Here is a 23514-nt window from a genome sequence, read left to right as displayed (position 1 = left end):
ATTTATTTGAGAGTTGCTGTACAAGACATTGCACTAAAAGACATTTTCACAAATTAAGGGCACCGTAATATACGTAGTAGCCTGGAGGCCCGGATTTATCTTATAAATGTAATAATGAAATAAAGTGGTAATAGCAGTTTTAATGATATAATTCAGTACTTCAATGCAGTCCTTTGAATTTGCCTTTGGTGAAAGCATTACAGGGGTGCGTGGGAGTGTTCTCAAAGACAATGAAGGCACATCCGAGACACATCCTGGGCACACCGTCTGTGCTTGGGACAAAATGCAAAAAATATATATTTTGTAATTTGGGTCCCCTAAAATGTCAGGGTTTATTTATTGTCTCTTTAGTCGAACCCACACCTACAATCGTTTGCATATGAAAGTGAGGGTGCTGGTGGGGGGGGGGGCAGGTGGAAAAAAAGCTCCATAGGAATGTCGAATTTCCACCACTGACTCAGGGCCCTCGACAGGAGATGAGCAACTGCTTCAATGTCTCATTGAGCAGTAGGAGATCGCACTGACTTTTGTATTTTTCACACGGCCACACGACAATCAATTTAAATTAAATATTGAGCTAAATTTGGGGTGGTGATATGACCGAGCGCAGAGGTCCGCGGTTCTAACTCGGCAGGCCACCCTGGCCATTGTTGCGGTGCGCTGTCCACAGCCGGTGTCAACAATCCTCATGATGTCGTTCTCAATGAGGAGGCCATCGCGTGCCGGCATCGTGTGAATAGCGCGCGGTTCAAAATGTACTGAATCAACGGAATTGTTTGTTCTCAAAAGAAATTGCAGGTTTTAAATGGGTGGCTTGTGTGTATTCAGAGTCGGTAGATATATTTAAGTCTGCCTTGAAAACCCATCTCTTTAAATGGCCTTCCCTCTCCAGTTTGTTCGGCTGCCCTTGATTCTGTTTTTGTTTCCTGCTTTTCATGCACTGTGCATCGAGATCCTAGGATGGAATGCGCATTATACGTTGGAATTATTATTATTCCAAATTTTTCGGACGTGGTATCCCGCTGCGGTACGAAGCGTGTGGCGTGCACAGCAACGTTGATTTTTAATGACTCACACTGGAGGAACGGCGGGGGGTGGGGGCGGTGACCTCTGCCTGCAGTATCCGGCAGGTAGAAATTATGCCTCGGCAGTAACTGTGACAAAATCAATCGCCGACGTTGTCACCGGCAGCGGCTGCCACCTTTTGGACTTGTCACACTCAAGAGCGCCGGGCCAAGGGGCTTCCCGGAGCAGGCTGACAGACGAGGTGACATTGACCAGTAAAATGCCCATTGCCCAGAGGCCACGGGTAAACAGTGTCTGGTTATATAGTGCATGGCCCTGGCACAGCAGCAGCAGTAGCAGCTGTATGGGGTTGCAGGCGGCAGATCCCTTTTGTTCTGCTCCACTTAACGATGTCAGATTTTCCACAGCACCGGATTTGCCTCTCCGTCTTCACACTGCATTGGGGGGAATTTATTGGGGAAGAAGTTTACGCCTTTTAATTTTGAAGCGACTGGTTCTTGACGGTGTTTACTTCCGGTTGGTTCTGGATAATGCATTGCTTTATATCCCTGCTCAGTGGATGAAACCCTTTTTTGCTTTGTTAGTTTTTTTTGGTTCATTCTATATGAGTTTTTGTTGTTGCATTTTTTTTAAATTGTTTGGTTTTTTGTTGATGTAGTAATCCCATGCAGGGGCTGAGTGGGAGGCTGAGTGGGGGGTTGGGGGGGCTGAGTGGAGAGTTGGGGGGGGCGGAGTGGGGGGTTGGGGGGCCTAGTGGGGGTTGGGGGACTGAGTGGGGGTTTGGGGTTTCTCAAGGCACCCAAGTTTTGTTCCCGCGTGAAGCCAAACTCGCAATCAAGAGAACTGGCCAAGCGTCCCAGTGCTTCAGGACCCTCCTAGAAAGCTGTCCTGAGACTCGGCGAGGCTTTCATGGGAAGTAATTTGCCTTCTTCTTACTACGATTGTCATCAACAGAAAATAATAATTTGGCGTCATCGCGACGGCGGGAGGCAGCTTCTAAGCCCCTTGATCTCCGTGCCAAGGGATCTGGGTCAAGCATGTTGAGTGTGTGTCATTAAGAATTACTCTGCGCATGTCATTAGCACCTCTGATTAACACGGTTGGCTCAGTACGGTGCGAAAGAAGTTCAGCATACATACACACACGCACGTACAGACACTCGGCACCTGGGGCACCCTTGCGGATCTCAAGGGACGTTCCGGTGAGAAATACTTGAATCGATAAAACAAATGTAGAATAAAAATGAATAGCTAGACCGCAACAGAAGTATCGACACTTCTCAAATCCCTCCGCTGCTCTCTAGTGGCAGCGCTGTTCAAGGGCAGATCTAAACATTCACAGGGAATAGGACGTTTCAAGACGCCTTGATAGAGAACGTGCCAAATGTACGACGGTATAATATCTTAAGTGTAAATTACGCGAGAAAATCAGGATGGATTATGTGTAATGTTGAGTTATGTGGTATTGTGTAATGCAGTGTTATGTAACGTTCGATTTGTTCATTAAAACAAGGTTGACCGGATTCAGGAGCGTGAGCACTATTGGGTGGATCTAGGTTAGCCCCGGGGCTGCGCTGAAGCCCTTTGAGCTGCGGGAGAGGCCCTCGCTTTCACGCAATGAGGGGCTGGCAGGTGGCCCAGCGGCAACACTCGCGCCTCACGGCAAGGATTCCCTGGGTTCGATTCCCCACACTGGTGCCTTTCTGTGCGGAGTATCACACGTTCTCTCTCCCCCTGCCTGTTTTTTAGTGGGTTTCCTCCCGCAGCCAGATGCCGTGCGCACGCTGTAAACCGGTGCTGACGAGTTACCTGCAAATCACTCGGTTGGGGGCAATGCATAGCGGCAGCGTCGCCGCCTCCTGAGAAAACGTGGCAGGACCCTCGTGACAAGGAGTCTTGAGACTCGGTGAGGGGTTCCCTGGGTAAACGAGGCAAGTCATCATCATAATAAGAAAGTAAACTTTTCATCTGGATTTTTTTTTTTAGAGTGATATTGTATCATGAACCAATTTTGACATGGCCTAAAGTGCGGGTTAAGGAATGTTTAGGAAATTATAATGTACGGGGTGGGTGCTTTTGGTGCATTGTTTGATTTGTCACGATGCTTTAAAATCGGTTTTTCTGCACCGTTTTGCATGTAACTTTTTTTGCAAAGGGGGCAACCTCGATTCCATTTTAGTTTTACCATTTGAGGCCATTAAAAAAAAAAAATTCGCCTAGATATCAGTAAAACGTCAATTGTTTTAGAAATTGATGCAAACCAACGTACATCGGGAACCAGTTGATAGGCACCAACTCAAAACGTAATACTCTCGACTCACTTTTTTTCACCAGACATGGGGGAACATTTCGATTGATAAAAAAAAAAATCCCCTGGTGACATAACCGCCGTGTTGTTTTGGTCAGAGCAGGGGGGCACACCGTTAGAAGGGGGGCCGCGTGAGCGTCTCAACGCTGCGATCGCCGCCCGCGAGCGTCGAGACGCCACGGAGACGCGTCGCTAGATCTCGCCGCCGCTCCCTTGAAGATTGGAGGTGTGTGCTCCCACAGTTATCATCATCATCATCGGCGGCGTGGCGGCAATGCCCGCGATTACAGGGTAATGAGAGAACGTGCGGAGCGGCATCGCACGTCCACGTTGCCCGGTTGTCAACCTCGGGGTGGCGGCAATGTCCCATGGAGGCCCTGAAATATATTGCGCAATACAAGCAGAAATCTGACATTCGTGTCCCCTACAGAGGTAAATTAAATTGAGCCTCACTCGCAGCGTGGACGTGCGGCTGTAAAGCTCGTGCGTCGAGCACTGGCGCGAAAAGGAGCAGCTGCTCTTGTGAGTTATGGCTCTCCCCCCCCCCCCCCGTCTTTGTGCGTGTCAGCAGAATACGGCAATAAGGCCGATCTCTCATTTTATACCGAGCCTACAACGAGTCAAAGTGATTTCATGCACAAACTAACATTCACACGCCGCGCTCATCTCTGCTCCTAGTCCCTGAGCCAGCGGTGGTAATTCCACATTTCTACAGCAGGGGCGAGTTTTCCCCACAAAGTGGTCCCTGTTTTATTGACCCCGGAAAGATGATGGGTTCAATCAATCCCCAAACCCTGGGTTATACCATAGGCTGAGCTATACCAATTGGTCGACAGAAACTACAAGGCACGTTCGTGTCCCTGGTACCCAGCACAAATCAGTTTCTCTCCCCCCTTACAGTTACAATGGGAGACGTTTTGCACGAGTCATCATCGTGAACAGCCGTGGTCAATCTTAATTTTTTTATTATTTGTTTCTTTCGGTTAAGTCACGTCTAAAGATAAAATAATAAATTAAATTAAATAATAGAATACGACGTTTCGATTGCAACACAAGCAATCATCATCAGGTATAATGAAATAGCGACATAAAATCTAACCAGAAAACTATAGACAGACATATTAGCAGACAGATATCACCAAGATACATAGAGAGAGCAACACAGGTAACAGAGAGAGGTGGTCGTCTCTGTGGGGTGGCCTTAAATAGACAGAGGAGGGCGGACGCAGAGAGAGGGAGGGGGGTTAGAGAAAAAATTAGCATATCAATGAGTGGACAACGAAACGTGGTGCTGCAAGTGCGATGACACGGCAAGCAAGCCTGAAAATCAGGAGAAGGACACACTAAAATTAAATAACCTAGTAAAATATCGAAATGTAATGTAATACAACACAGAGGGTCGGTCAACACACAATTAACGCATAGCCTGGTTGATTACGTATTTCAAAGATTGCTAAGTTAGAATTTAAGTGTGAACATTCCAAAGAAAGGACACAGGCAGAGAGAGCAAGTAGTCAGAGAGAGAGAAAAAAAGAAGATAAGTTTAAAACTTCCCCGTAGAAGTGGTTCAATCTTAATCCACTGGCGGTGTGAAGGCCTCCGCAAGCCGCCGTCGCCTCTCACAATGTCACAAAGCGACGGTCCACCCACAGCTCTCTGCACGCAAATCGAATCTGTTTCGTGCCATCCGAATGGAACAGCCGCACGAGAGATCACCCGGAGAAAGTAGGGTGTCACGCGAGTGCTTTACAACGAGTCCCACTTTCATTGCAGAGACGTCGACAGCACTTGTCCTCTGCAGAAATCGGCCGCCGTCGTTTTTGAATCGAAGGCCACGCCGGCTCGTGGGCACCGGTGGAGCCGTGCCGCATCGTTCGTTTGAGCCGGGGCGGGGGGGCGCAGCGGGTTTGCCGTTAGTGAGAACTCAGCGGCTGGCTCAGCGGTAGCACGGCCAGCGACTGTCCCGGCCGCATTGGCCATTGGCTGTGCCGCACGCGCTGCGTTTGTAAATGTTTCCAAGTGGAACGAGTCATGACGCCGGAGCCGGACGTACAATTGTGTTACGCTCGCGATGAGCCCGAGAATGCGTCGTTTCTCGCCGCAATCGATTAGCACGACTTGCGCAGCCCCCTGCCAGAGACGCTGCTTTTTACTACGGGGATGAGGCAAGAATGGATCCTCGATTAAAACCACCGCCGGCGCCGCCACCAGTTGCTGCGATCCACCTAGCGATGTGCGTGAAAAAGTAATTCGTGAATTTTGAGCGTGTCAAAGACAATCGACTCTTAACAAGTAGGTTGTTGCAGCCAATATTAAGATTTATCATTTTATTCCGATTTTTCTTCTCAAGAGACTTGGCGCAGTTTCGAGTGAAACGGCGCATATCCAATTGCTTAATTTGTTGCTGAGAGTTGTTGATTAACTTGCCGGTGAGCTGAAACAAAAACATTCGGTGCCTTAAATGTTTTGTACGTAAAATGTTTTGTACATTAAATGTTTGTACACTGCATGACAATTGAATTAACTTGGCTGTGTTAAGTGGTGGGGGAGGGTCCTTCAACACGGATTTGGCCAGATCATCACGTGCCCTAACCCAGCAATGAACAGCGGATTGTAATTGCATCTCTTAATTGTGGCGCGTGGGTTTTCAGGTTGACTCGCGTTCTGCACGGAGGTCGTTGCTGCCTCACGCTGATGGATCGGTCGAACGGCGCCAATCAATAGAAGAAAAATCAAGGCGTCGGGCGGAAGAAACTACACCCCACCTACACCCCACCGGAGACGATTTGATAAATACCCCCACCTTTGTGGACATGATATTGGCATCATTGTTCGTATCTGGATCAGCGTGAGCCCCCCGTGTGAGCCCCCCACGTGAGCCCCCCGCGTGAGCCCCCCACGTGAGCCCCCCGCTCCCATCGCGAGCGGCGGCATCGCCGCCGTCGTCGCACAGCAGCAGGCAGGATGCGTGCGTGGCCCCCGTCGTGGCGATGGATCATGCTGATCCTGTTGGCATGGGGCTCCCTGCTCGTCTACATGGGCGGCCACCTCATCAGAGACCCCGAGATGGGCGAGCACTCGAGCCGAGAACTTTCCAAGATCATGGCCAAGCTGGAACGGCTCAAACAGCAGAATGACGATCTGCGGCAGATGGCCGAAGCCCTGCGGTGAGCCGCCTCCCCCATCCCCCCCCCCCCCAAACCTCTCCCATCACGCGTTGCTCGGCCATTGCTCGCATGCGCGCAGGGGAACTACGCGGGCTCAAGCCTGCTTAGCTTGCAGGGCTTGGCGAGAGAGAGCAACTCATCCACAAATAAAAAACGATGCTTTGGAGGCATAACAACCAACTTCAATTGTACACTTTAAATGCGCAATCTGCATGGCAAAAAGTTCCTGGAGTCGAAACTTTCCGTAAACACGCGTCCCCCAGGTTTACACATCCAGGCGTTGAACGGAGCCCGCATGTGCCGTGCGGATGGCAGTCAATCGCAAATCATGAGTGCGGTATAAAGATTGTGCCAGTGTCATGAGACCTCAACCACACTCACGTCGTTGACAGCATCATCGTCCGCCCTTTCGTTATCAGTCACCTCTCAGTCTTCACTTCCACCACCTTGTAAATCGCTTCGATTCACGTCGTTTCGATATTCGTCACCACGGCAGGATTCGGACCTGCAATCCTCCGATCCGAATTCAAAGACGCCTTTTCCATTAGGCCACGCGGCCGCAGTCGAAAGTTTTGATATCCATTGCTTTGGTAACTTTAGCCACACAGTTGACTCGTGCAAACTTGACCGTCCTTGCTTCTTGAGGTTCCCGCCTGGTTCTGCAGACTTGTTGATGAACGCAATTCCGGGCACGTTGCGTGACGCGTGTCCTCCGCCGCGCCTTGCGTGCAGGGTCTCCGAGCAGCAGGGAGAGCCGGTTGTGCCGTCCAGTCCCCAGAGAGTCAAGGGCCTCGAGGAGCGCCTTGCACAAGCCCAGATGGAGCTCAGCTTCTACAAAGAGAAATACCAGCAAGGTAACGGCCCCATCTAACAAGCTGATTAATCTTATCCTAACGGAAATTCTATGACGCCTTAACCAACGCGAATTTACAAAGAATTAATGACGGTACGACGCGTGTGAAGGTAACGGTGGAGTTGTGGTGAATGAAATAGATGAGAGGAAGCAATGGGCAAATCGGTGATGCAAGAATTCCGTGAAATCGAAATTGATGACCGTAAATGATGATGAATGGATTCAATGAATGGGGAATAAATGATAGCCACGGGGTGGTGGTGGTTATGAGGGGGAGATTAAGGGGGGACGTGGGGTGAGCTTGGGGACAAGAAGTGAGTTTTGGGTGAGGAGCGGAGACTCGTGAGCGAAGGTGACCGCTTAATGTGGAGGGGGAAGTATGTTCTAGTGAAGGGGGAGGGCGAGAAGAGAGAGAGAGCGACAGCGTGGATTGAGCACAAGGTGAAGGAGGAATGAATCAACAGACCACACACCCTCCTTATGGGTAAGAAGTTTATTTTTTTACTACACATCCACTCAGCCGTCACGGGCCCCTCTTGGCGGAGTGCGGGTAATAGAATTAAATGTTACGCGAAATATGTGTCGTGTGTCACTCTGTGCAGACAGCAAGGGGCGGCAATTGCAGCGAATGCGTTTATGATGAAAATATTGTGAGAGGTTGGAGACTATAACGTGGTCTTCTTGAGTTTGTATGCATTTTTTTCTACCCGTTGTAGTCGATGTCTTTCAAAAAAACGATACAGCTAAACGCTAATTGTTCAATACTAGGACACATGTTTAGTAAAACTTAATTAGCGCAAGAACTATTAGAGTTCTTGTTACAAGGGCATTAAGGGCTCATTACTACGTTCCCCGCCGGCGTATGACGCACTGCGTGTGCGTCTCAAACGAGCGAGCGCAAATTTGAGTTTAGGCACTGCCGTTATATGGAAGAATTACTACAATAAATAATGTAGAGAACAATGGCGTCTGGAGTAAAATGATTCTCCCTCGTCATATAACATCGCCCCAGCTATGCATATTTGGCACGTGGAATGGAGAGTTTGGTGGATTTCTCTGTGTAAGAAGTGTGCAGGACCACTGATGAATTGTCACCAATATTACAGTCTTGTAGCTCCTCCCCCTGTCATGTAGCTCCACCCCCTGTCCTGTAGCTCCACCCCCTGTCTTATAGCTCCTCCCCCTGTCCTGTAGCTCCACCTCCTATCCTGTAGCTCCACCCCCTGTCTTCTAGCTCCTCCCCCTGTCCTGTAGCTCCACCCCCTGTCCTGTAGCTCCACCCCCTGTCCTGTAGCTCCACCCCCTGTCCCGTAGCTCCACCCCCTGTCCCGCAGCTCCACCCCCTGTCCCGCAGCTCCACCCCCTGTCCCGCAGCTCCACCCCCTGTCCCGCAGCTCCACCCCCTGTCCCGTAGCTCCACCCCCTGTCCCGTAGCTCCACCCCCTGTCCCGCAGCTCCACCCCCTGTCCCGCAGCTCCACCTCCTGTCCTGTAGCTCCACCCCCTGTCCTGTAGCTCCACCCCCTGTCCTGTAGCTCCACCCCCTGTCCTGTAGCTCCACCCCCTGTTTTGTAGCTCCACCCCCTGTCCCGTAGCTCCACCCCCTGTCCCGCAGCTCCACCCCCTGTCCCGTAGCTCCACCCCCTGTCCCGTAGCTCCACCCCCTGTCCCGTAGCTTCACCCCCTGTCCCGCAGCTCCACCCCCTGTCCCGTAGCTCCACCCCCTGTCCCGTAGCTCCACCCCCTGTCTTCTAGCTCCACCCCCTGTCCTGTAGCTCCACCTCCTGTCCCGTAGCTCCACCCCCTGTCCCGTAGCTCCACCCCCTGTCCCGTAGCTCCACCCTGTCCCGTAGCTCCACCCCCTGTCCCGTAACTCCACCCCCTGTCCTGTAGCTCCACCCCCTGTCCCGTAGCTCCACCCCCTGTCTTCTAGCTCCACCCCTTGTCCCGTAGCTCCACCCCCTGTCCCGTAGCTCCACCTTCTGTCCCGTAGCTCCACCCCCTGTCCTGTAGCTCTACCCCCTGTCTTCTAGCTCCACCCCTTGTTTTGTAGCTCCACCCCCTGTCTTCTAGCTCCACCCTCTACTGTGTAGCTCCGCCCCACTGGTAAATCCTCGGCAGCTGATATAAAAAGCCCCAATACTACATACAGAAAAGCGCTTCACCGTGAACTTCCCTATTGACTTTGGGAAATTAAAGCATAGAGTCAAAACAAGTGCAGCTGGCAGCATGAATCTTAATGCCGCAGATCCTGCCGCTGGCTAAATAGTTTATAAAGACTTGCTTTCCCTTCTGGATGATATTTACGTACGCTTTGTTCGTTGGCAGAAAATGCAAAGCAGGCGTCGGAGGTCGGCCCCGCCGTGAGCGCCGTGGCCACGGCCGCGAGGATCCCCGCCGGCCCCGGGACGGACCACGAGCTGCTGCGGAGGAAGGTTGAGAACGGCATCAAGGAATTCTGGTTCTTCGTGCGCAGCGAGCTGAAGAAGATGCAGCACGACGCCGGCGATCACCCCAAGGAGAAGATAACCATGATGCTGCAGGACATGGGTCATCAACAGAGGTCCCCAACCCCCACAGCTGCCACTTTGCAAAGTCGTCGCGCTGCATTCACTGAAAGTTGCTCGAGTTAATTGAAAATAATTTACAAAAAATATTATTTATTATTATACTGCTCGTTTAGCCGGGAAAGTCTCACTGAGTCTCAAGACTCTTTTTCAGGAGGGTCCTGCCAATTTTTTGCATTAAGCGGCGATGTTGCTACTGCTGTGTTTGGCCAATGCCAGTTTACAATGTGTGATTTTAGCTGTGGGAGGAAAGCGTAGAGGAATACAGAACACGGGAAGAACATTTAAACTCCACACATTAAGGCGCCCGAGTCGGGAATCGAACCCAGGACCTTCTTATTGTGAGGCACGAGTGTTACCCGCTGTGCCACCCACCCCACCCGCCCACCCCACCCACCCACCCCAACCGCCCACCCCAACGGCCCACCCCAACCGCCCACCCCAACCGCCCACATAAAGAAGGGGGAATCCAAACAACCCTCGTGCATTATCCGTCGTTCTCACAGCGTGCGTGCCCGTCGGTGCTTGTGCGCCCAGGTCGATCATGACGGACCTGTTGAAGCTGAGCGAGGCGGACGGGGCGGCCGAGTGGAGGGCCCGGGAGGCCAAGGACCTCTCCGACCTGGTGCAGCAGAGGTTCCACTTCCTGCAGGCGGGTGCAGACGCGCGTCGCACTCACTGCGCCAGCCCCTCCGCCATCGGGTCATCTCTGGCGTGGCTTTTATAATCCGCACCTCGGATTAGCACGGTTGGCGACGTACAGCGCGAAAGAAGTTCTAACATACATGCGTACATAATCCATCCGTTCTCACCTTTCACTGGGCTTCATCATCATTGTCGTCGTTGTCAGCTATGATCAATCCCGTGATAGATTAAGACCTTCGCAAGCCGCGACCTTCTCATGTAACAATCCATCCAGCGACAGACCGCAGGGTGGGAACCACTGCGCCCGAGGTGTTAGGGTTTGTGCTGTTTACTTCGTGACAATTCACATTTTTTTAATATACTAAGAGTCATTTATTCATGTTCAGAGACCCAAGATCAAACTATAACTGTATTACGAAGAAGAAGATATTCAAATAGTATTTGCTGAGACTTGGAACTCAAATCTGTAAATTTACGAGAAAACCCATCGCAAACAGAAGACGTAGCGCAGGCCCAGACAACAGATTTAATAACGCACAAAGATGCATTGCATTTAAATAACCACTCGGCCAGCTCAAAAGAACTGCATGTGCGGTGGTGGCACATGCAGGTCGGGAGGTGGTGACGCACGCCTGTGCTCCAGCACCATGGAGGCAGCGAGGGTATCACTCCGCGTATTGTATCACTCTACCGCTCAGTTGTGCAGCTTCAGAAACGAGGTCGTCATCGACAGCTTGAAAACCGCATTATAACGGTGCACTTTTGACATTATAACGGTGCACTTTCCACACTATAGCGGTGCGCGTTTTACATTGTGCGATAATTTGTTCTCGAATGGAAGAACTGCGCTTTAGTGCAAATGCATTGTAGCGTGAACACCGCGCGTGAAGCGACGACTTGCCGTACTTTCAAACCATGCTTTGGGGGGTTTCCACCAATCTAAGCAAACGGGAGATGTTGCAAGACAGGGCTGCACCTCTCCTGTCCTGAATCCACACGGCTTGTTTTTTATTATTATTGATATTCTTTTACTCTTTAAACATTAGTGGAGGTGCTGCAACGTTTTGCTCGCGTCACTGCTGGCGGAAAGGCCTCCTCTAGGGGGCCTCTCGAGTGGGTATTTGGCCTAATCTTCCACGCCAGCCAGACATTACGTTACGGTGCTGTATGTCTCCCGAGCCGCACGCTCTCTCACGTTGCGCTCTGATCTCCTCCACACTCGTATCTAAAATATTCTTTAACGAGCTTTACTACCCGGCTTCGCCCGGGACTTAGATTCACCACGCCCGGCCGCCTTTGTCCCCCTAGTGGCGATGTTCACATACCACACCAGTTATTCGTTTGAGGCTAGGGGAGGCCCAGAACGCCTTAGACCTGCAACACATTTGTATTTCACTTTACTCACGATCAGCAGGAATACTCCGTTACGCTTCCGCACACGGGTCACATGACAGATGTGACGTCACAGCTCACTTGCCATGCAAAAAATATATGCATTATTGAGCTCCCCCCCCAAAAAAAAGGTTTTATAATTTTTGCATGGTGTACAGTCTGGAAAGTACCCACATGGCAAATTTCAAGTTTGTTGCATGTCGGGAAGTACGCTAAACATTTTGAACAGACGCACATAATCACACATTTCCTTTTTATATATATGGAGATAAGCTCGATATTTCCAGCATCAGCTTCAAAAGGAATGTTCCTTCTCCCGTTATGGTACTGTACCGTATGCTGTCAGTGCACTGGCCACTTGTGTCAGTAGTTTAGATTACGGCACTATTTGGATTACAAAGCGCCTAAATGTGACTCACGTCAAGATGCTGGACACAAAAATCAGCGGGTATATTTGTTTTTTAATCATGCTGCCCTGCCTCGGACCACTTCTAAAATGCATAGAGCAGTGTCCGTGGTCAGGAGGCATATATTTCCCATGGTAACATATCACCGCGTCGGCTCGCATGAACGCCAATTTCCTTCCAAGGACATTACCGCTGAACCAAGGCCAGTCCTCGTTGCTGAACTGATTGCATATGTTTACGACCAATCATCACGTCCGTCCGTGTGGGGCTCTCTTTCTCCCCACGAGGACTGAGCTCCGACACGGAGCCGTTGTGAAGTGTAATCACGGGTGCGCGATAATTACGTGCCTCATTCTGTCCCCAACCCTAATTGGCGTGTTCGCAGTTGAGCACGTGCCTCTCATCAGGGCCTCTCCTTGCTGCGAAGGGTATATTTTGGTATTGGTTTAGACTGAGGGTGCTAGATTTCATTTAATTTCACGAAGGGTTAAACACGTTAAAGAATGTTTCAAGCGGTATTAAGTCAATAATTATAAACCAACGAATTTGTTGTACCCACGTAGGGTTGCGCTGTACTCCCGTAGGGTTGCGCTGTGCTCGTGTAGGGTTGCGCTGTGCTCACCGGCAATGTGCGTTGATGCTGTCGGGGAATAAAATAAACCACGAACACAAATGGGAAGGATTGCACGTGAGCGAGAAGAGGAGAGGGGGCGAGGAGAGGGGACGGGGCCCTCCCACCGTGCCAGTGCTTGCACTTCAGGTCACGTGCTCTAGGAGGCGCTGGAGGTTGCACATCTATATAAAAAAGGGAAATTTGTGAATGTGTGTCTGTTCAAAATGTTTAGCATACTTCCCGACATGCAACAAACTTTAAATTTGCCATATGGGGGGTCTTTCCAGACTGTACACCATGCAAAATGTAAAAAATTGACTTTGGTATTTTTTTTGGGGGGGGGCGCAATAATGCATATTTTTGCACGGCAAGTGAGCGGTGACGTCACATCTGTGATATGTGGGGAGCGGTCGAGTAGCGGTTAGCGCGCTGCGCTATGAACCTGGCGACCCGGGTTCGATTCCCGCTCACGGCCAACACCAACAGTGATGATTATTTGAACCGGGCTTGGGCCTCCCCTAGGTCGTCTCAGCCTCAAATGAGTACCTGATGCAGTGTGTAAACATCGTCACTAGGGAGACAAAGGCAGTCGGGCATGGTACTGGCCACCCACCCCCTCGTGTACCGTTACGGCCTTCATAGGTGCTCGCTATCAGCACTTGCCCCTACAGTCTGTTAAGGCTACACGGGGGGTCTTTGTGTGTTACAGTCTGTAAGAACTACAGTGGCATCTCACTCCTCAGTTACCGGGAAAGGTCCTGGCAAGGATTATTCAATATCGCCTTGCCAGACACGCTGAGGAGAGGCTTGCGGAGCCCCAATGTAGTTTCAGGAAAGGGCGGTCCTGCACAGATGCCATATTTTCTGTCCATCTGCTACAGCAGAGGTGTAGGGAATTCCAACAAGACCTACATCTCTGCTTTATTGACTTGTTTAAGGCCTATGACACCATCAGTAGGCCTGGGCTCTGGGTTGTTCTTCGTGCTTTCGGAGTCCCTGACCCGCTGCTCACGATCATTAAGGACCTTCATGATGGTGAAGGGCCCGGGTAAAATTACGTGGCCGGGAGTCAGAGCCATTCCCTGTTCACTTCGGGGTGCGACAGGAATGTCCTCTGCCTCCCACATTATTTAACATATATTTCAACCACGTAGTTCGTGAAGCGTTCAATAGCTGTACCGGAGGAATTTCCATCTGGTACAGATACAATGGGAGGCTGATTGATGCCTGGGTGCGGTCAAGGGATGGCTCCCTAGTTGTCAACCATGTTATGTATGCCTATGATTTGGTGATTGCTGCTCACTCAGAGGAGGAGTTGGAGGCGTTGCTGCTGAACCTGGAGCTTGCCACGAAGAGGTGGGGCCTTACCATCAGCCCCACCAAAACTAAGCACTTGCCTGGGTATTTTGTACCATCGGACACTCCACTCCCGCAACTCCCAATTGGTGATAGGGCAGTTGTGGAGAGAGTGGAGAGTTTCCCATACCTGGGCAGTGTGCTGATGACCGGCTCCGGTTTGACAGCAGAGGTCTCACTCCGAATTAGTCGAGCGGCATTACTGGGCAGTTGGAGGCAGTCGCCCTCCAACAACAACAGAGGGGGGAGGAGCAACGCTCACAACAACGAGCGGAGCGCCGGGTAGCTAAAGCACAGCCAGTTGGCACAGTAGGGGGCACAGGTGGTGCATCAGCCAGTCATCTCGGTCATCTCAGTCAGTCGACCCGTGGCAACTGGGTCTGCCCCGTGACCTCCTGCCAGCGGGCGTTCGACACTTCCCATGGCCTGAACGTGCACATAGCCTGGCACAAGCGTCGTGGTGACGTCACCGCCACTTAGTGGCGAATGGCGGTTGTTGTTGTGTGTGGGGTGTGGTCGCGTAGCGGTTAGCGCACTGCTCTACGAACCCGGCGACCCGAGTTGGATTCTCGGTCTTGGCCAGCACAAGTGACGATTATCTGAACTTGTCCTGGGCTTCACCTAGGTCGACTCAGCCTCAAATAAGTACCTTGTGCGGTGTGTAAACATCGACACTAGGGAGACAAAGGCGGTCGGGCGAGGTGCTGGCCACCCACCCCGTCGTGTACTGTTCCGGCCTTCATAGGTGCTCGCTAACAGAATTTGCCCCAACAGTCTGTTAAGACTATACGGGGAATCTTTGTATGTTTATGTCTTTGGATGTTGAACTTCTTTCGCACCTTACGTCGCCAACTGTGCTAAATCGGAGGTGCGTTAAGCCATTCCCTGCCTTGGATCCGCAAATATAATCGGGGCACCTTTCAGTTGAGTGGATCCCTGCTGGCTAAATGTTCAAACAAACAGGCAGATAACTTTATATTTCTGATGGGCCATGTGATAGTCCCATGGGAATTCGTTTTTTGGACATGTTTTATACCGTCTCGTATCTCTCGTGGGTGGCTGCCCGGCCACTGTTTCATTTGTTTATTGTGATCAGCAGGTGCGATAACTGTATAATGCTCAAGGAACTGGCGAACATTTCTGTGCTGTATGGGGTGGCAACACCGATCCATGCAATGTCTCTCTCTGGAGACTCAACGAGAATGATCCACCACCATGCCTTCGTGACAATAGAATTGTGGCTGCCAATTCTGGCTGTCGCCTGATGAGGCTGACCGTCATGGTACTCGAATGGTAAATGTTGTGGGTTTACTATCCAACACCCAACCGGTGAGTGCTGAAGTAGTAACCAATTGGCACGTTATGTTTACGTGACAAACCTTACTCATTGGCTGTGTCGGGTAGTGGCGGGTTTATCGACACATTTATATTCATGCCATCTAACTCAAAGAAAACCTTATGGATAATGTTTGTTGCAAAAGCCTACTACGTGTTAAATGGGAGTACAGCGAATGATGCTGCTGCAGCCCACTGGATTTCAATTAATTGGTTTGATTACCGTGAAGAGCGCCCTCCATGTATGGGCATAGACACGACACAGTGCCTGGCAGCGCAGGCTACAGCATGGAAGCTTCGTTATCGGCAGCATAGTCACATTCACAGGTAACAGTTAGGCTTAACGTGATCAACATTGTCTAAGAATCTTCTGGGATCTGCAGGTCATGTTAAGAATTGCATATTCTCCCGTAACCAAGATAAAGAAGCAGACAATAAGCCTCCTCATATCTGTCTCTCCTCGTACAAATTAAAAGTCCCCTTAGCACATCCTATCGGCCACACGGGCTTCTGGGAGTGCATCATTTCAACAACATTGGTTCATGATAAGCAACACCCTGGATGGGTTTCAACATTCATTGTCTCATCGGCAGCATCCAACTTATAAAGTTCAATGCTGGTGAACTTCCAGATGATTCATAATATTATTTTCTAATTAAATGGCCTCAATACAAAGCCGAATGATGATGTTCATCCTCTGTCACCCGACACGGCCAAACAACACGTCGTTTGAACAAAACATATAATTGGTATTTTGTTTTCAGCCAACTGCTATGTCGAAAAGCAATCCCCACCGAGGGAATTCGATGCACCTTGTCGCTGAAAGTTATACCCAGCATCGTCAGGCGATCACAAGAGCGCACTCGGCAATGGCCGCTGTAAATCTCCACGTGATAAGCCACTTTTGTTGAGCAATCATTGGTGGCCAGGTCGCTTCTGAAAAATAACTCAAATACCTCGATTGGCCTGACCTGGTAAATAGTTTAGTTTAAGTTATTGCATCTCCTGAGCTGCAAGATGTACAACACCATTTGGCTCTATACTGGCGCCATCCAATCCAACAACTAATTATGAATAATAATGTATTTAAATTTAAACTGCAAAATGGTTATTTTGCCAAGGATCCTGTTAGCTACGGGGTGCTAGTTTGGCGCAAAACTGTACAATACACCACACAGAGTAATCAGAGCATCACCGAATGTTCTATAATTGGCCATTCACGAGTCTCTGATTGTCCTTGCTTATTGTCCAATTGACCTTTAATGCAGTAGTACACACAGACAAAGTGTTCTCGTATTGAAAGGCATGGCGGAAGGAATCCCCAGTGCCCGTGCGTGCTTTGCTGGTGTCTCTACAGAGCCTAGGGGTGCTACCTGTCTGACTTTGACCCGGTTATGCATTGTGGAACTGACCCGGATAGTCCGGGAATTGGCATCGGTGTTCGAGTGGCAGGAATTGATTTGGTACCGCCGGTGTTGTGTGGAAATGCATTGTCGTGAACGGCACAGTTTTGATGACGGCCCCAGGCCGACTGAGAGGTAAGTGTGGCTTCCGTCTTTAGTGGAAAAGGTGGCGGCCCCAAACGGAGACTCATCTCCTCAGCAACCTTCACGGTGGCCATTCTGATTGTGCAAGCAGTTGGACAGCCAGGCGAACGTTCCCTGGCTCCACGTGCAGGAGCCATTACTACTGTCATGAGCCAAGAACGTCTGTGTGTAACGCGGGTGACGTCACTCCACGTCGACCAGCCCCCCTCATTAATAATCATTAACAGGTGACGTCCTCTAAATGGACCCCCCCCTCCATTAATAATCATGAGCGGGTGACATCACTCCACATGGGGGGGGGGGTTCGCCTCCTCCCCCCTCCTCGGCGTCAACTTATAACCCTCACTACAAAGGTAGAACTCTCACGTCACGCGATCTCCGTGACGCTATTGAGACATAGAAGTTAAAAAAGGACGTGATGATGAACAAGGGATTATAACCTTTAAATGAAATTAGTCTGTGTCACCGCGGCCTGGCAAATTGCACACGAATGGATGCAAAGAATATGACGTCACGCTCTGCTTTTCGCTTGCAAGTTCCAGATTTACTGCAATACACCCGTCCTTGGACGGGCTATAGGCGAGTTACCGTAGAACAGTCGAGTAACAGCCCTGTCGCCTCTATTGCCACAACTTGCGTCGAGGGCTGTTGTAGCGAACAGCTATCCCCGTTATACACCGTGGAACTGCTAGAAAAAGAAGACAAAAAATTAGGCTGGCACAGAATAAGTTAAACTTCAGTGAGTGAACATCCTCCACATCAGCTCCAAAGATGTACGAGATGGTGTGCCTGACTTCGTCTGAGCTGGTTGCTAAGCACAGGCTGCTGTGCACACGCACAGTCACAGATGGCACTGAAGGTATTACCGAGTTTCCCCATGATGCCTTGCAATCCAAGTACAGTATTTAATCTTGGTGTGTATTTGTTTGCGATTTCTTTCTTAGCCAAAGATGCGTTTATTGCAGCCGATACGGATTCTGGCATCTGTAGACAAAGGATTAGTAACAAACAAAAAAATCCACAATCCATTTTGCAATTTATAATCTTTCCTCTTGGATAGCACGACGGCGTCGTGCGCATGATTACACCATCGAAAACGCAACCCTTAGTGCGAAGGTTAAGTGAACGCGAGCGGTGTGGGAGGAGACGGAGCTGCACCTGGTAGCTTCGGCTTCTCCTGGGTGCATTGTTAAGCTTTTGGACCCCAGTAGCTTGCAGCGACAACGTCGTCTTTGTCTCTCTTGCCAGGCTCACACAGAATGTGTTGTCTCCTGTGACCCTAATCTCAGCGCAACAATTAATCATTATTGTAGCAGAGGATTCATGCTGTCGCTGTCGAGGCTATGGGCAACAAAATAAATATGTAGTTGGCAATTCGCCTCCTACCAATATCCGTCTCTCCACGTAAACATTTAATAGATTTTTTTTTTTACACATCCCTCTGGTTGTGCTGCCTTCTGGGAAGCGCATAATGTCAGCGGCGTTGGTTAAACACAAACTCTGGGCTGGTTTCAATATTCGGTGTCTCATCAGCAGTCGGGCTACTCGCTTGAACCAATGCTGGTGGAGTGCCAGGTGTTGATGGGCAAGGACCCTCTCTGTTAGTAATGGGTCCGAGTTCGACGAAGGCTGTATAATAAAATCATGATGATCATCGTCAGCGTCGTGCAGAAGACAAGTCACAAAATAAACAAGCAGACAGCGTATGCCTCCGTCACATATCTGGCCCTCCAGATAGGAAATGGAAGTAATCGATCCATCAGGTATGTAGGGGTGTTGGAGTGGCGAGATGTTAGCTACCTCACGTGGTATACAGGAGTTTGTGGGTTTGAACCCAACCCTTGATGCCTGTATATTTGGAGTTTGCATGTTCTGGATTAGAAGCCAGTGGCTTGGTCCTGCTCAATGTGAGGGGGGCGGGGACAAGAAGGCTGCCCCGTGCATGGCCATCTTGTGCAGTGTGATAGGATTGGCACATGACTGCGATAAACACTCCTGTCACTTGATACCGAGTGTTCATTGACTTCTTTCTCAGTGTTTTTAAAATGGGTTCTTCTGGGTAGCGGCATTCAGCGCGGGTACCAGTGCCGAGCTTGGGAGGAGTTGAATACCGGAACGCGTCGTCACAGCAGCAATACCTCACCACGAGGGAAGACACGTTGGGAAAAGACTCGAGAATGACTGCTGAATATCCTCTGTAGGTCTGCGCACCGTGTTTCATTGTTAAAACAATGAAGCACGGCATACTTTGTAACAGTGCACGTGTCCGATGGAAGTAAAACAACATTCCCCTTCCTGCCATAAACATTTAACGCGATGCCATAAACGTTTAATCTCTGGGCTGGTGAAAAATGCCTCCTAGCTGCTCAACCAATATGTCTTCATGCGAATGCTTAAAAATAAAATTACGGCTGTTGTAAAACCTTGCTCATATCAAGACACGTGTCAACACTTCATCGTTTACAGCTTTGATGGTGCCGTTTGTTGCTGGCCGCTTGGTGCTTCGGGCCTTTGGTCAGCGGCCGCGTTTAATAAAAAAAACCAGTCTGCCATGCACATGCTCTGCATGCCATTCAGCATACGTAGCCAACCCCAGAAAGGTCACGGCTTTTCCCTCGCGATGCTTCCGCTGCCAGGGTCCGTTGCGACGGGGAGGGCCACGCACGTGCTTGGTGAAGTCGTGCTACTTTTGGGTGCCTGTGAGCAAACTTGATCTGGGCTCTTCCATTAAAAATCACAGTTGTACGCTGAGCTGTGAGTTTCGCGTGACAAATTCGCTTGCAAATTGCGTTTTGGCGCACAATCTAGGCCTGTTGACGCACTCGTGCAATGATCACCATAGCAACAGGTCTAGGTTTCACCCGGACATCCCAGAAAGTCAGCACCTGTGTTCAGGTGGCAGGAATTGAGTTTGCGCCGTGGTCTGGTACGCAGTATTTTGTGGTTGGGCGTTATTGCGGAAGAGACGGGTGGGGGGGGCACCGTTGCGATCGACCCCCGGTCTGACCGAGAGACGTGTCTGGGTTTGCTCTGTGGAGGGGGAAGGTGGCGACCCTCGGGGGGAGGGGGGGTGAATCGCTGCACTCTGGGCAGCGAAGGCTGATGGATAATTTGTGCTGCTGCTGCTAATCAGCTGCATATTGATTTTTTGCGCTGTGATGCGTCTATTATCTAAATCTGTGGTACGGACTTCATACTGTGACTTTGTAGTTGCTTTAAAATTCTTGGTTTGATGTGAGACATTGAAAATGCACTTACTGAAAATTAATTTGTAGGCAACCCACTTATCGTCATCTGATGACAGACAATACTACCTTTCTTCTCCAGAGTAACGTGTTACCTGATCATTATCATCTAGTCTTGTGATTCCCTCAGTTATTTAAACTCATTCCATCTTTTGGAAATTGTAATTTTCTGACTAAATCATATTTCATGGCTATAATTCGTAATAATATTCACAAATCTGGGACATTATGATTTCTAATCACATTATCAGCTACATTTTTCAAACGTGGCTTTTAAATTGCTTTTTGTGAGTGTTTTTTCAACACTCCCATATCAGATTCATAAAACTAAAATCTAAAGGTGGCCGGGCGGCCCAGAGATCCGGAGCACCGAGCTGGCACTGCCGAGCCACCACCTGGGTTCGACTCCAGGTAGCCGGGCTCCCAAGCGGAGCGAGTCCGTTGGTCTCGACCGCAGCCTCCGATGACTTTACGCTCAAAACGTTTCACGACCAATTTGAGGTTTTTCATTTACCTTCGCATAAATTCCAGCTCGGGGAATTAACAGTTGTCAGCTTTACGGGCATGTTTTTTTTTACGGACGTGTAGGTTGGCGGCGGCGGTGTTCAGGAAGAGGTCGATGGAAGCGACTTGGGAAGTAGTTCACCTGCTTGTGGCTGATGCATTGCCAGCTGTAAGAGAGATGTTAACTACCTCGCCCAGTAAGCAGGAGGTCGCGTGAGTTCGATCCCGACCCTGACGCCTGCTTTATATTTGGAGTCTGCGTGTTCTCTCTCCCCGTGGTTGCGTGGATTTTTCTCCCGGTCCTCCGGTTTTCCCCTTCCACATTTATTATCAACACGCATCTAGATAATTTGGCTGCTATACATTTCCACGTGATGATAAGCCACTTGGTTGAGCTATCATTTGTGGCCAGGACGCTTCTGACAAAGAGCTACGCAGCTCAATGGGTCTTCCCTGATACAATAAAAAATAGTTTTAAGTCGTTTTAACGGAGATTTCTTCGTCTCTTGAGATCACGCCAATTGCGTAATTAGAAATAAATGAATCAAAAAGTGATTGTCTAAACATATTAACCAACTCTGGGCTCTTGGTGTTCCATGTCATGACATTGCTGCTGGGTGCTTCGAGGATGGGACGTCTCCATCACTCTCGCTTCAGCTTCCTTATCTTGAGAAACATCTTTGAATATTAATGTTTTTATCATTGTAATCACCAAGCGTAGTTCGGTTTTCTAGAATGCTTTAATGTCTGAATCACAATGACGCATCCCCTGGGCTTACAAAAATTAGTTTTTGCTCCAAATTTTTTACCATTTGCATGTGTCCCTAATCTGATTGCAATAAAATTAAGTACAAATTTCTTTTTACATTTTCACGGTCAGTTATCGGAATAAATCCACCAAACTGGCAGAGAAATGAAACGTATTTATGGAGGAAATCCCATACGCTGTGTCCTCCGCACAGAGGGGGGCGCGGGCCTTTAGCCGTTGGCACGCTGTGCACGCTAACAGCTCGCAGGGCCCCAGCCCAAGGTGACATTCGGCATCGGACCCTTGAAATGAAGTTCATACGAGGAATACGCCTGCGGGAATTAAATATAGGTTTATACGCACCACTAACTGCTTGGCCCTGCCTCTTAATCACGCCCACATGCTTGGGGGTGGGAGCGCACGAGCCGACGCGCGGCTTTTAAATGATACGAAGATGGTGCGACCCTCGCCGCGTATGGGACCAGACTGCCTGAGCAGCAGCAGCGGTGCAAAGCAGCGCTCGGCTTGTCCACCATGTGACCGTTTGTGCATCCTACTGCTGCGGAAGTTCATCCCTCCGGCCGAGATAAAATGAGTACAGCAGTTCCCTCGGTTTACAATGTCATCGATTAACGATATTTCGATTAACGATCGGCCCTCCCATAGGGGTCCCACTGTCTCTATTAACTAAACGTTTTACGATATCACGTGGCCGCCAATTTCGGCCAATCAGAGCGCTCCTAAGTGGACTCGGCAGACCTCAGCCATTCAGCGATGCCCTTTTATGAGCGTTTTGAGAGCAACTGGCTGCGAGATTTTCAATGTCCATCTTCTTAGCCTCAGGCAAGAGTTGTTATTTTATGCTCTGTGCGGCTTTTTATTCTCTATTAATTATTTTTACATGTTTATATTAATGCTTTCATATGTTCTTAGAACATATATTTATACAAATTGCGTGATTAAATATTATAAACTTTGCTCTTAGGGTGAAAAAGGCCAACTTCTCATCGTCTGGAAACAATTTGAGTCTTTAACATGTGATTAACGATCATTTCAATGAACGATGGCTTTCGTGGAACCAATCTTTATCGTTAACCGAGGGACCACTGTACCAGTTTTCGGGAAAGCCAACAGTGGGTGTGCTTTTGGTGGGTTTGCCCCCATCATAGGAATGTGGAATTTCCACCATAAAATAGGGGATGAGCACCGCCTTCCATGCTCATTTGAGCAGCAGGAATCACTTCGTTTTATTGTCAAGAGAGACCAGAAATAACATTTAATTGTAACTACACTCCCACCTGATGGACAAATTCACGCTAGAAACTCACATCACTTTGCAAAACAATAACAATTTCCAAAAATAACTCTTGAGTGTGACACCGCGATATGAATGAACGTTTGAAATTGTTTCTAATAAAAACAAGGCCTTTACCTGTTGCTTAAATATGAACTGCCCGTTCCCATCTGCCTTTCCGATTGCGCGATTGGTATCATGTCGTGTGTCGCGTTGTGTTAGAGAGCGGCCTACAGAAGCAGATGTCGCAGAACTGCTGCAAGTGACCTCTGTTCTGTGTCCACAATGGACTGCTGCACTTTCCCTCATGCTCCGTTGCCGAATATTTTCATTTGCACGGCTGTCAAACTCAGTCTTAATTCTCAAAAACTGGAACTATTGCACATTTAAGTGAGAAAAACTACTTCATCGTGATGTTTTTCGTGGAGTCGTTAGCGGCTGGGCCAACACCCTTGACACTTTTCATCTGAGGGAAAAAAAAATCGTATTTATTTGATTATAAGATTTAG

At 49.4% G+C, this 23514-nt stretch overlaps 1 protein-coding gene across 17 annotated transcripts in view; it reads left to right on the top strand.

Annotated features, from left to right (window-relative positions):
• Window positions 1-23514, top strand: part of FUT8 (fucosyltransferase 8) — a 384345-nt gene that overhangs the window by 348798 nt on the left and 12033 nt on the right. For all 17 annotated transcript variants that reach the window (XM_078870634.1, XM_078870632.1, XM_078870629.1 and 14 more), the window contains 4 exons: window positions 5985-6500; window positions 7233-7354; window positions 9681-9915; window positions 10457-10571. In XM_078870634.1, coding sequence (XP_078726760.1) covers window positions 6298-6500; window positions 7233-7354; window positions 9681-9915; window positions 10457-10571 — 675 coding nt within the window. In that variant the 5' untranslated portion in view covers window positions 5985-6297. The remainder of the gene's footprint in view (window positions 1-5984; window positions 6501-7232; window positions 7355-9680; window positions 9916-10456; window positions 10572-23514) is intronic.

Source organism: Lampetra fluviatilis, chromosome 30, assembly GCF_964198595.1.
Source record: "Lampetra fluviatilis chromosome 30, kcLamFluv1.1, whole genome shotgun sequence".
Classification (NCBI taxonomy): Eukaryota; Metazoa; Chordata; class Hyperoartia; order Petromyzontiformes; family Petromyzontidae; genus Lampetra; species Lampetra fluviatilis.
This window is presented reverse-complemented; position numbering and strand designations above follow the sequence as displayed.